Source organism: Carcharodon carcharias, chromosome 12, assembly GCF_017639515.1.
Source record: "Carcharodon carcharias isolate sCarCar2 chromosome 12, sCarCar2.pri, whole genome shotgun sequence".
In the NCBI taxonomy this organism is placed as follows: Eukaryota; Metazoa; Chordata; class Chondrichthyes; order Lamniformes; family Lamnidae; genus Carcharodon; species Carcharodon carcharias.
The window spans coordinates 77,582,399-77,595,060 of record NC_054478.1 but is presented as its reverse complement, the minus strand read 5'-3'; the positions used below and the strand labels follow the sequence as shown (position 1 = coordinate 77,595,060).

The 12,662-nt window shown below is 45.5% G+C and overlaps 1 protein-coding gene across 18 annotated transcripts in view; it reads left to right on the top strand.

Annotated features, from left to right (window-relative positions):
* The window catches only part of myo3b (myosin IIIB), a 661,003-nt gene that overhangs the window by 112,366 nt on the left and 535,975 nt on the right, over window positions 1-12,662 (top strand). Inside the window, exon 8 of one of the 18 annotated variants that reach the window (XM_041201014.1) lies at window positions 3,684-3,756. The exons of the other annotated variants lie outside the window; for them this stretch is intronic. Coding sequence (XP_041056948.1) covers window positions 3,684-3,723 — 40 coding nt within the window. The 3' untranslated portion in view covers window positions 3,724-3,756. Of the gene's footprint in view, window positions 1-3,683; window positions 3,757-12,662 lie in introns of those variants that run through there. 18 annotated transcript variants of the gene reach the window in all.

Sequence of the window (12,662 nt, the reverse complement as noted above, 5' to 3'; positions counted from 1 at the left end):
ACGTGGAAGTCAAGGATCCAACTAAACTAGTTTATTCCAATTTGCTTGTATGTATGCAAACACAAATGGCCACAACAGGGTGCTATTACATTCCTCCCCCCTTAATGAAAGACTTACTCAAATTCCATGTGACTTATATACATTTCTTGATTTTCAGTTATTTACAAATGCAACTTAACCACTGGTTTCCTATCTCTAAGAGCAACTCTCCTTTCTTGACACTTTTGAACTTGAGGAAGGACCATGACACATCTTGGTCTGAGTTTAAGGAGGGATTTTCTCCAAAATTGAAAAACACCTTGACCTTCAGTTGAATTTTCCACTTCATTAGTCATGTCTGTCTGACTTGAATCTGATCTGGTTACAGGCACAACTTGTTTTGGAGTAACGTTTGGCACTCCACTTGTATTTCAACTATCCAGTTCATCAGACTCATTTGATTCTTCCCAACTCCCTTCTTTGTGAAGCTCTGAATGTAAAACATGATCTCTATGTACAAACCAAATCTTTCCATTGCCAAACATCTTGACCAAATATGTACAAGGACCACATATTTTCATGGTTCTTCCTGGTAGCAACTTCAACTACTTATGATGAATGATGTTCTTTGACATTAACCTTCTGGCTCAACTTCAGACTTCTTTCTCTCACTCTACCCTTTTCACGACCCTCTTTTTGCCTGGATTGTTTTTCTTCTACTGATTGTGCTAAATGTGGTTTCAGCAATGAGAAACCTATCTTCTAAGCAACAACTCAGCTGACGTTCTGCCGGTAGTAGTGTAAAGTGTGATGTGGTGAATAAACAAAAAAATTGTCAGTTTGTGATTCAATGACAACTGACGTTTCTTCCAATTTGAATCTAGCATTTGCTTAACAATGTGCACTGTGCACTTTGCTGCTCCATTTAATGCTGGGTGATATAGTGGAATGCTAATGTGTTTTACCCCGTTCATTGTCATGAATTTTACAAATTCTTCTGAACAAAACTGAGGTCCATTGTCGGACACAATTTCCTCTGGGAACCCATAAGCAGTAAACAAACTACGCAAAATGTCTAGAGTTTTGCTAGCTGTTATTTGATTCATCAGGAACCCCTCAACCCACTTCAAATAGCTATCAATCACAGTGAAGAGCTTTTGCTCTTCAAACTCTGCAAGATCTATGTGTAGCCTCAGCCACACTCTAGCTGACCATATCCATGGTTGCAAAGGTACTGATGGTGGCTTCTTTTCTACTACTTGACACACCCTACACTGTTTCATTGTGTCTCCTTTGTCCTTATCTAACCCTGGCCACCAAGGATAGCTTTTTGCTAGACTGTTTGTCAGGCTCATCCCTAAGTGTTGATCATGTAAATTACATAGCAACTGCAACCTGTACCTTTCAGGAATCACAACTCTGGTTCTTCACGTAACACAACCAGAGTTGTAATTCCTGGAAGGTACAGATTGCAGTTGCCATGACAACTCATTCCTGTGCATAAAAAAGGCCTAAATCCAGTACTTGTGTTGGCCTGCCATTTGCAATATAGTCATATACCCTTGCCAATACAGGGCCCTTACAAGTTGTTCTACCAATATCATCTGTTGTGCCTGGCAACTCATCTACATGTGAGCAGAAAAATGCATCTTCAATGTTGGGCTCTACTTCTGATGGGGATGGTAATCTGGACATTACATCAGCATTGCAATAGTCTCCTGATCGTATGTACTTAATGTTGTGCTGGTAAGCCCATCTTTGCATTTGGGCTGCAGCTAAAGTGGGTACTGGAGACTTTGGATTCAAAAAATCCATCAGTGGCTTATGATCAGTTTCAATTATGAAACTACAAACATACAAGTATTTATGAAATCTTCTAACTCCAAATATAAAGACAATGCTTCACGTTCAATCTGAGCATAATTTAGCTCACTGGTACTGAGGATGCAAATGCAATTGGTGTCTCCTCACCATCATCCAACACGAGAGATCACAGCTCCTATCCAGACAGGCATTACGTGCTAGTTTAATCTTTTTCGTACACATTGTAACGTACAAGCATTTTACCACCTATCAATTCATTTTTACACAACTGAAATGCCTCCTTGTCCAATTCCTTGGAACACCCTTCCTCAAGAGTTCATTCAATGGATGCAATGAATTTACTGTAGTAATTCATTAAACCTAAAAATGATCTGAGCTCAGAGATGTTCTGAGGGTGTGGCACATTTCTTATTGCTTGAACTTTACTCTTGGCAGGATGCAACCCATCTTTGTCTTTCCTGTGACCCAATACTCTAGAGTGTTAAAACATTTCACATTTGTGTGCCTTTGCCTAAACCCCATGCTTTTTCAAATGATGGAGTACCATTTTCAACCTGCCGTCATGGACAGGATCTTCTGGTCAGCGAGTAGGGGCGGGGCAGACTCGCCAATGCGTAAAATGAGGTGGGATGATGTTGGATGGAACTCCCGACGTCACCCCGCGCCATTTCCATTTTCAGTTTGGCGGAGGCGCAGCCTAGTCAGCTGTGCGCTTGCCGACCTGTCAACGGCCTATTGAGGCCATTGAAAAACTAATTATGTAATTAATGGACCTACTCGTCTACCTTTAAGGTTGGTGGGCAGGCCGGGAGCCTTGGCAGGCTTCGGAAAAAGCATGAAACCTCATCCACGGGCAGGATGATGTTTCATGAGGGTATTTAAATTTTTATCAAATCTTTCAATAAAAGTTATGGACATGTCCTAATTCATGTGACAGTGTCACATGAGGGGACATGTCAGGGAAATTTTAAAAATTCTATTAAATATTTTAATTCCGAGCCGATTTCCCTGAGGCAGCACTTAGCCTCAGGGAGATCTTTGCGCTCTTTTGTGCGCATGCGCAAAAGAGCGCACTTCCAGCTGAGGGAATTCCCCCCCGCCCGCACAGGGAGAGCATTTCGCTTCCTGGCGGACGTCACGCTAGGTGGGCCTTAATTGGCCTGCCCATGTAAAATGGTGGCACACCCCCAATTGGGGGCACCAATTGGAGGAGCGCCCGCCCACACCCACTCCCACACTTCCCCCCGATGGGGCGAGAATTTTTCCCCATAAGTCTGCCTTTTTAGAGCTGAACTAAGTATATGTCACAAAAAGCCAATTACAGCCATGAATTACTTATGGGCATATTGAGCTTTTTAAAGAAGATGTGTATGTTTTCAAAGAAACACAAGAAAGGACACTGAGCAAAAGTTGGCTGACAATGTAAAGTGACCACTTTCTGGAAAAATTCCAATGTGTATTATACTGACAGACCTGCTCTGAGAGAACATGGAATGTTGCACCTGAAAAGGTATCATGGCCTTTGACAAGCAGAGACACTTAAAGAGGAGATAGGAAAGATGCAAAAGACTGAACTTTAATCTCCTGTTATTGCAGAGACAAAAGACTGACTACCACATCTCATTAGTCATTTAAAATCCATCTCCTGTTGATTCTTACCTCAAAATGTGTGAAATGATTGGAGATTAAAGAAAACCAGACTCTGGGTGAAGACGTGGTTTTCTTTTCCCTTACAGGAATACACAGGGAAAATGGGTTAAAAAGCTAGCTGCAGAGCAGTGCAAGTGTGCTGTGAGAATGACACAACAGGAAGACAAACAAGTCATCCCTGCAGTGGCAGGCAAAGTCCCTTTCTCTCTTGCTCTCTCTGTCTGTTGCAGGAGGCAAGGCTCAGCAAAGCAACAATCAAAAAGGAAATAGGACAGCTTCCTCAGCCAAGCTGCAGAACCAACTGTCTCCAAACCAACTGCTAAACTGCCAAAGTCAGCTCTACTGAAATCACCCAACTTAACAGCTGCAACATTTTGCCATCTATGCCTCACGGACAAGCCAAAGACTGATTCATATATATTTTAAAACTTTTATTTGGACTCATAACTTTTCATTTCTCATCTGTGTGTATGTGTTTTTATTATTTTTCTCAGGTCTTTAGTAACTAATAAACTTACTCTTTCTTTGACTCAAGAAAGCCTAATTAAATTTGCTCCTTCTAAAAAATAAATACATTTGGACTGGGATAAGGTATCCACGGGGGGAAGGGACCCCTTTTAAATTAACCTTGTTGCGACCAACTGAGGGGGTTGAATAAAGAAATGGAGCCAGCTCATTCCTCCTCCGCTAGGAGCGTAACAAATTAGGGTCCTGTTTGGGAAGTTAACAAATTGGGGGATCTCGGCCTGGAACCAGACATAACATATATATCATCCAAATTGCACACTACCCCCCAGTTCCTCGCAAAATTCCAGGGGCGGAAGAAACGCCAAATGACAGCCTATGAAACTGAAATGGACCCATGTGTGAATTAATAGTCAAATATGACTTAAGCTCATCACCTATCTCAAGTTGAAGATAGACATTTGTCAGATTTGATTTTGAAAAACTCTGGCCTCCTGACTACATTTTGAACAGGTCCTCAATGTTTGGCAAAGTATTGGGTGGATTACACTCTAGTATCTGATTTACATTTCATCCAACGTTACTTGGACTACAATGCCCTGCGCTTTTCCACTGGATATCCTTGTGCTTTGGATTGTATAGGTCTCAACTAAGCCCTCATTGAGCTGTTTGTTATGACGTGGCAGATTATGTGTGCTATGTGGAGGGAAAACTGATCGTGCGGTCACAATGATGTTGCAATTTTTATTTTATTTCGAGATGTGTGCCCTGAATTCAGTAGCAATAAGTCCACCAAGATTATAGAGATATTTCAGAAAACTAAATTAAACATTTATTAACAAAGAAAAAATTTCAAGCACATGCATAGGTCAACAAATTGCTATTATAATAACTCCTAAATCCTCTAATTAATCTAGCTTTGTTACACCCCTGTTAAAGCAACGGTAAAAAATAGATTTAAACAGATCCAGGCAAGTCAACACAATACCCTGGACAATAGAATTCAAAGCGGCTTTTCCCAGCTTTGGTTTCTGTAGACAGCAGCTTAATGCACAAATACTGGCGGTTTTTCACACTTCTGGCAGAACTTACAATGCCTTTCTCTCTCTGACACACAACCTCTTTTCCTTTATACATGTTTCTCCCTTTTAATGCAAATTCCATTGAATCTACATGTCTTTGGAACTTTACCTTTCTCTTAATATAATTCTTTTCATCGTGCTAATATTGTCAGTAACCTTTGGGAAAAATAAACTTACTGCTTAGCCTAGCTTCTCTGGCTAGGTATAACATCCTGCAATCTTTTTGAAATTCAAACCACCCTGATTTATCTAAAAATGCAAATTCTCCTCACCTCACATTCTAAAACTTCAGCCATGTTTACGTATTTAGCATTTCAAACCTAGCTTCTTTTATTGAGTCAAAGTCTCCAGACAGCTGGCTCCAATTCAGTTAAATCTCACACACACACATAGGGCTGAATTTCTTCCCTGTTGGTGGGGGGGGTGGGGGGGTGGGGGGGGGTGGGGGGGGGGGGGGGGGGGGGGGGGGTGGTTGTGCGGGGGCAGGCGGGAGCAAGCGTGAACCTGATCGGCACCCCCGATCGTGTCCGGGCCTCCATTTTACGTGGGCGGGTCAATTAAGGCCCACCCAGTGTGACGCTCGCCTGGAAATGCTGAGTGCTACCTGTGGGGGTCGGGGGAGGATTCCCTGAGTCAGGGCTTATGCTCTTTCTGAGGGAGATCAGTTTAGGGTTTTAAAATTTAAATAAAGGAATAAAAAACTTTTAAAACATGTCACCTCATGTGACACTGTCACATGAGCTGGACATGTCAATGAATTTTTAAAAGAATTTTTATTGAATTTTAAAACATTCATGAAGCTTCACCCCGCCCGTGGATGAGGTTGCCTTGGCTCCTCACCTGTCCGCCAACCTTAAGATTGGACGGGCAGCTCATTTAACTGTTTTAATTAGTTTTTAACAGGCCTTAATAGGCCTTTGACAGTTTGGCTGGTGCACAGCTGAACTGAAAATCTAAATGATGCCCGATGATGTCGGGGTGCCAGCCTGACGTCACCGGGTGTCATTTTATGCGTTGGCAAGTGGGCCTCGCCTCCGTTTGCTGACCATAAAATTCTTCCCATGAGAAACTTTTCAAACCCTGCTATTAGCTTACGTTTACAATAAACCACAATAATATTATGAGAATTATTATACTTTTTGTGACACGTTTGACAATCAAATACAATGACTGCCATTTCTTCCAGCCAGCATCTTCTCTGTTTACGTTCCTTCGACATGCCTTGGCAAGATGACCCTTCTTCCAGCTGTAGCACTCTACCTTCACAAATGGACAATTCTATGCCCAATTTTGGCCTGAGCACCGGTAACAGGACTTTGATGCAATACTAACTGCTGTCATTAGGGCCTTCTGCTTACTCAGCTGCAGCTTATTTACTTCAGTAGATGACAGGCGGTTGTTAACTCTGACTCCTCGCGAACCACTTTCCGCCATGTTCATGGACAATGCTGTTTGGCAAGCTATGTTAAAAGTTAACTTTGGCAATGTTGGCAACTTACTGCGAGTGTGTTCACTTTTCAAACCACACACAAATCTCTCTTTTAAAATTCCCAAAATTACAATGAATGGACAACTTTTTCAAAGACACAATGAACTCTCCAGTGTCCTCACTAAGCAACTGATTCCTTGTTTCAAACGAATAGCTTTTAGCAGTCTCCAATAACTTGGGACTGTAGTGCTTCCCAAGCATACACAAAATATATGACAGATGTCTTTTGGCTGAGCAGGGGCAAGCAAATTCTTGAGCATTTCATACACTTTTGGGCCTGCTTCCATTAAAGATATCACCCTCTTCCTTTCCCCCACTTTCTGATTAACAGCTGGATTATCCGGATCTTCAAGGATATCATTATCAGTGAAAAACATCTCAATGTACCAAAAGACTCTTGGTCATGATTATACTCTCCCAGTTGTCCAATAATACTTGTTGATGCAGCGATTTTTGAATGTCAGTCCACCCACATGTACAAACAACCTTTTCTCTAACACCAAATTTTTTAAGCCTATTCAGCAAATAAAAAACCTCTCAGTTCCTCGGCTGGTTTGCTGGAAGATTTTTCAACCAAATTTATTCAGCCAGGGAAATCCACAATCCCACCTCAAAGTGATATCTTTGCAGGACAAAAAGAAACTGTGTACCACATGAAAATCAAGTACCCAACTGAACTGGTTTATTCTGGTTTGCTATTTTGCATATATAGACAAATGGCGACAAGAGGGTGCTGTTACGCTTTGGTTCTTGACGGCCCTCTGATCCTTGCCCATTGCTCCTGGCAGGTTCTTTCACTGCCTTCTTCCAGCTGCTCCGTACACAGACTGACCCATACAACCGAGATATGGCAAACAAAAGAACCTTCCTAACCCACCCCACTCCATTACCCATCTCTCTGGCAATGTGACACGCATGGCTTGTTCCCAGATAGAAATGCAAATTAATTATCTTTAACTTTAAACCTGCTTGTTGATCTCAAAAGTATATGGATACTTTGAAACCATCCTTTGTTTACCAGGTGCCTTCAAACTTTCTTTGATCTGGGAAAATGACATAATTTAAACCCCAAAGTTGCACCTTCAAACCTTCTCACGCGATGCCTACAGACAGCCCATCTCTTCGAGATATTCAGAGGCCACTGTAATCCTAGGTGTGAATACCTGTCACCACTATCCAGCAACACAATAAGATATATAAGTCCAGGCATATATTTTTTTTATTATTCGTTAATGGGTTGTGGGTGTCACTGGCTAGGCCATCCCTAATTGCTCTTGTTCAGAGGGCATTTAAGAATCAACCATATTGCTGTGGGTCTGGAGTCACATGTATGCCAGACCAGGCAAGGGTGGTAGATTTCCTTCTCTTATGTTTTTATGACAATCATGGTCATCAGAATTTTAATTCCAGATTTTGTATAAATTCAAATTTTGCTGTCTGCCACTGTGAGATTTGAACCCGAGTCCCCAGAACATTACCCTGGGCCTTTAGAATACTAGTCAGTAACAATACCCCTATGCCAGTGCCTTCCCAATAAACTATCTAGACCAAGCTGTCATGCATCCATCCTACGTTTAAAAATTACAATTTCCAAACTAAAAAAGAAAGCCAGATAATATGTATATATATTTTTATTCATTCACGGGATGTGGGCTTCGCTGGCTGGGCCAGCATTTATTGCCCATCCCTAGTTGCCCTTGAGAAAATGGTGATGAGCTGCCTTCTTGAACTGCTGCTGCCATGTGGCGTTGGTACACCCACAGTGCTGTTAGGAAGGGAGTTCCAGGATTTTGACCCAGCGACAGTGAAGGAGTGGCGATATATTTCCAAGTCAATATGGTGAGTGACTTGGAGGGAACTTCCAGGTGGTGGTGTTCCCATGTATCTGCAGCCCTTGTCTTTCAAGATGGTAGTGGTCATGGGTTTGGATGGTGCTGTTGAAGGATCCTTGGTGAATATATACATTAACAATAAGCTTATGTCAGGGAAGGATTTGAGGTTAATATAGTTAATGTATTTGTATGTGAAGTCTGTTGAAACTAGGATTCTTAACAATTTTACTTATCAAGTCAGACTTTTTTCATACTTTGGCTCAAAGGTTAAATTAAAAAATTTAAAACTTATTTCATTCAGATAATATAAATATGTTTATTTTAAATGCTTCTCAAACTCCATGGGCAGAATTTTCTGCCAGTCGGGTGGGCGGAGCTGGAATGGCCACGGACCTGATTGGCGCCTGCGATCAGGTCTGCGCTGCCATTTTGCGCGGGTGGGCCAATTAAGGCCTGCCTGGCGTATTTGCCGACTCCTGTGAATAGTGGAATTGTGCAGGCTGCAGCGGGCGAGCACAGACCACCTAGTCCAATGGCGACCCGGCAGTCTGTTTAAAGGAAGGCCTGGCAGCCTCCTGTAGGCTGCTCACAATGACCAGTTCCAGGTCACACCGCAGGGGGTCGGCTGAGCAGGGCAAGCTGGAGGGAAGGTCAGAGGAGCCGGGCAGGCTGCAGGGAGTGTCCCAGGAGGAGGGCAGGCTGCAGAGTCTGCCCCAGGAGGAGGGCAGGCTGCAGGGTAGGCCAGCAGAGGGCCAATACGCCCCCACTTTTCTGATGATTGCCTTGCTGCCTTCCTCGAGGAGGTGGCAGCATGGCGGGAGGTGTTGGTCTCCCAGGAAGGGAGGATGAGGCCCTCCTACATGATCAAAAGTGCCTGGGAGGAGTGGCGGAGGTGGTGAGCTCCCGCGACGTGGTGCAGCGCACCTGGATCCAGTGCCGTAAGCACTTCAACAATTTGTTGTGCTCTGGAAGGGTGAGTACCATGTTGGCATTGGGCTTTTAACCCAGCAGATAGCCTTAGCCTTTGAGGCATCCCCACCCCAAGTCTTACTGTCGTGAATGCATTGAATCATGTTGGGCATTTCTCGTACGCTGGGTGGGCAAGCAGATAGTGCCCATGCTTAGATCAGCCTGAGTGGTTCATGAGATGAGTTCTCCCCCGCACCATGTGTTGCTCTTAGTCGCATATGACTAGTCTGGGAGCAACCTGCAGGAGATGCAGCTAGGTGCATACTCAGAACTCCAACACATGTCCTATTCATGGTGTTGAGATGGTGGAAGGGGAGCCTCAAGGTGTCGTGGCCAAGAACCATTTGCTGCCTCCAACGCTGTACGTAGTTGTGCCTCCTTGCTATGGGAGCAAAGACTGTGTGTTTCCTGAAGTGATGTACGCACAATGCGTCCAAAGTGGCCATTGGGGGGTGTTGGGAGCAGGCGTACTATCTTTGTATGAGTGATCAGCAGTAGCGGGGAGAGGAGGCACTGGAGGCCTGAGATTGGGCCACTGTGGTTGGGGTGCGGCGTGCGTGTGCAGAGTCCATATGCAAATTGCCGCAATGAATGGTCTTCTCTGTTTTTCAGGAGAAGAATGCGCATAATGCGCCTGAGCATTCGAGGACTGGAGGCGGCCAGGCTCACGTAATGTTAAGTTGCTTCGAACAGGAGGCCCTGGAGCTTGAGAGGCGCCATGCGCCCAGGTCAAACTGGTGTCGGTGAGGCTGGGGTGGAACGGCCAGCTATTTGAGGCCAACAGTGAGATCCGCAATGTCCTCCCAACATCCATAGCACTGATGATTGTTTAATTTGTTATTGTTGCAACATTGCTTGGTCACAGAGTGATAAGAGTCAGAGGTGTGGATCATAGAAAAAAGGCCCTATGGCCCTTTGAGGATGCACGTGTCAAATTCCTCCCTAAGTCTCCTAATCCCATTTTCCAGCACTATCCCCATGGCCTTGTATTCCATGGCATCGTAGCTGCATATCCAAATACTTATTACATGTTAGGAGGGTTTTTTTGTCCACCACCCTTTCAGGCAGTGCGTTCCACATCCCCAGCACACTCTGGGCTGAATTTTGCCGCCGGCAAGCAGGGGGCGGGGCCTGCTCGCCGACACATAAAATGATGCGGGATGACATTGGGGGGATCCCCCGATGTCATCTCACCCCATTCAAATTTTCAGGAAGGCGGGGGCACAGCAAAATCAGCTGTGGGCCCGCCGACCTGTCAATGGTCAATTGAGGCCATTGACAGGATCATTTAAACAATTAAAGGACCTGCCCGTCCAACCTTAAGGTTGGCAGCAAATAGAGAAAACACGAAACCTCATCCATTGGCAGGATGAGGTTCATGTAGCAATTTAAAAAGTTTAATAAAGTTTTAGTGTAAATTATGAACATGTCCCATCTCATGTGACATGGTCATATGAGGGGGACATATTAAGGATTTTTGTTTTCTATTTTTAACATTGTTCAAAGTGTAAGCGATCTCCTTGAAGCAGCACTTGGTCTCAGCTAGATGTGAGCTCTTTCGTGCGCATGCACTCTCGCTTTTGGGGAATCCCCCCCCCGCCCGCACAGGAAGTGCATAGTGCTTCCTGCCGGATGTCACGCTGGGTGGGCCGATTAAGGCCCGCCCGTGTAAAATGGCAGCAGGGCCCGCTTCTCCAGCGGGGATCGGCTCCCCGCACACTGGAGATTGGGTCGGGCCCGCCTGCCTGACAGGCAGAAAATTCTGACCCCTGTGTGCAAAAGTTGCTCATCATATCACCTGTCAACCTCATGCCCCTTACCTTAAATCTATGCCACCTGGTTACTCATCCCTCTGCCAAAGGGAAAAGTTCCTTTCCGTCTACCCTATCTATGCCCCTCATAAATTTAAAGACCTTAATCATGTCACCCTTCAATCTCCTCTGCACCAGGGGCCGTAACCCCAGTCTATTCTATGTCTCCTCATAAGTCAAACTCTCCAGCCCAGCCAGCATTCTGGTCAACAACCTCTGCACTCTCTCCACTCCAATCACATCCCTCCTGTGAAGGGCATTTCACAGTTGCATGCAGAATTATTGTTGTGGCCTAGGCAGCAGTTTCTGCACTTGCAACATGACCTCCCTGCTCCTATATTCTATCCCTCGGCTAATAAAGGCAAGTATGGCATTTACCTTCTTGAACACCTTATGTACTTGTCTTGCTACCTTAAGGGACCTGTCGACATGCCCAGCAAGGTCCCTCTGATCCTCCTTACTTTCCACGGTCCTACCATTCACCGTGTATTCCTGTGCCTTGTTTGTCCTGCCCAAGTGCATCACCTCACACTTATCCACATAACATTCCATTTGGCATTCATCAGCCCATCTGACCAGCCCGTCTGTATCTGCCTGTAATGCAAGGCTATCCTCCTCACTATTTACCAACCCACCAATGATCGTATCCAGTGGTTCTGGAAGGTTGAGCACATAATGAGCCTGGGGGAAAGGGATGAAGTGTGTCACTGTGTGCACGCTAACTGATCCACTGTCCTTGTTATTTTCAGCATCATCAGAGCATGGCTGCCAGGAGGAATTGCAGATGCCCCAACTCACACCTGAGGGCCCTCACGTGTCACCTGCATCAGACCATTTCTGTGAGGCAGGCACCAGCGCAGATACTAGCACCTCGGTGGGCATTGCAACATCGGCTAGTGTCCCGGAGCACAGTGGAGAGGGCACTTCACAATCGCTGGAAGAGCTGGCAGAGACAGAGAGTGCCGATGATGCCAACAGTCGGAAGACTGCAAGGGACCAGACACATGCTCAGTCAGTGTCGTCTGGAGTTGTCCACGACGCAGCAGCTGCAGGAAATGCAGCCGGGTGTGTGGGAGCATCTGGGAGTGATACATGAGGCTGTGCTTTGCTTGGTGTCCGTGGTGGAGGAGTCCACACAGAGCATCACTGATGCAATGAGCCTCATGGCAGAGCGTCATGCTTCCTCCATGGAGAGAGTGCCGACTGTTATGGAGAGGCACCTCCAGGAAATCAATCAAGTCCTGCTGGGGTTCCGCTCGGACCTGCAAGCCCTCAGAGCGCCAGTGGCCACAGCTGGTCAGTGCCAATGTGAGAGATGGTGTGGGCCTCAAGCTTCCCAGCTCATTGCCCATCCATCCACGGTGAGCAGGGAGATCCGAGGCGACCTCAAGTCGGCGCAGCAGCTGCCTGTCGTATCTGCGGGCTCTTTTCATGGCTCCCTCGATGAGGGCACCAGCTCCTCCGCCCCTCTCCCAGTGACCATTTCATCCGGTGAGGCTCTGACGACTGGGGAGATGCCAGTTGTGGACCTGGCAGATCCCTCTCAGGCAGGGCCAGCACA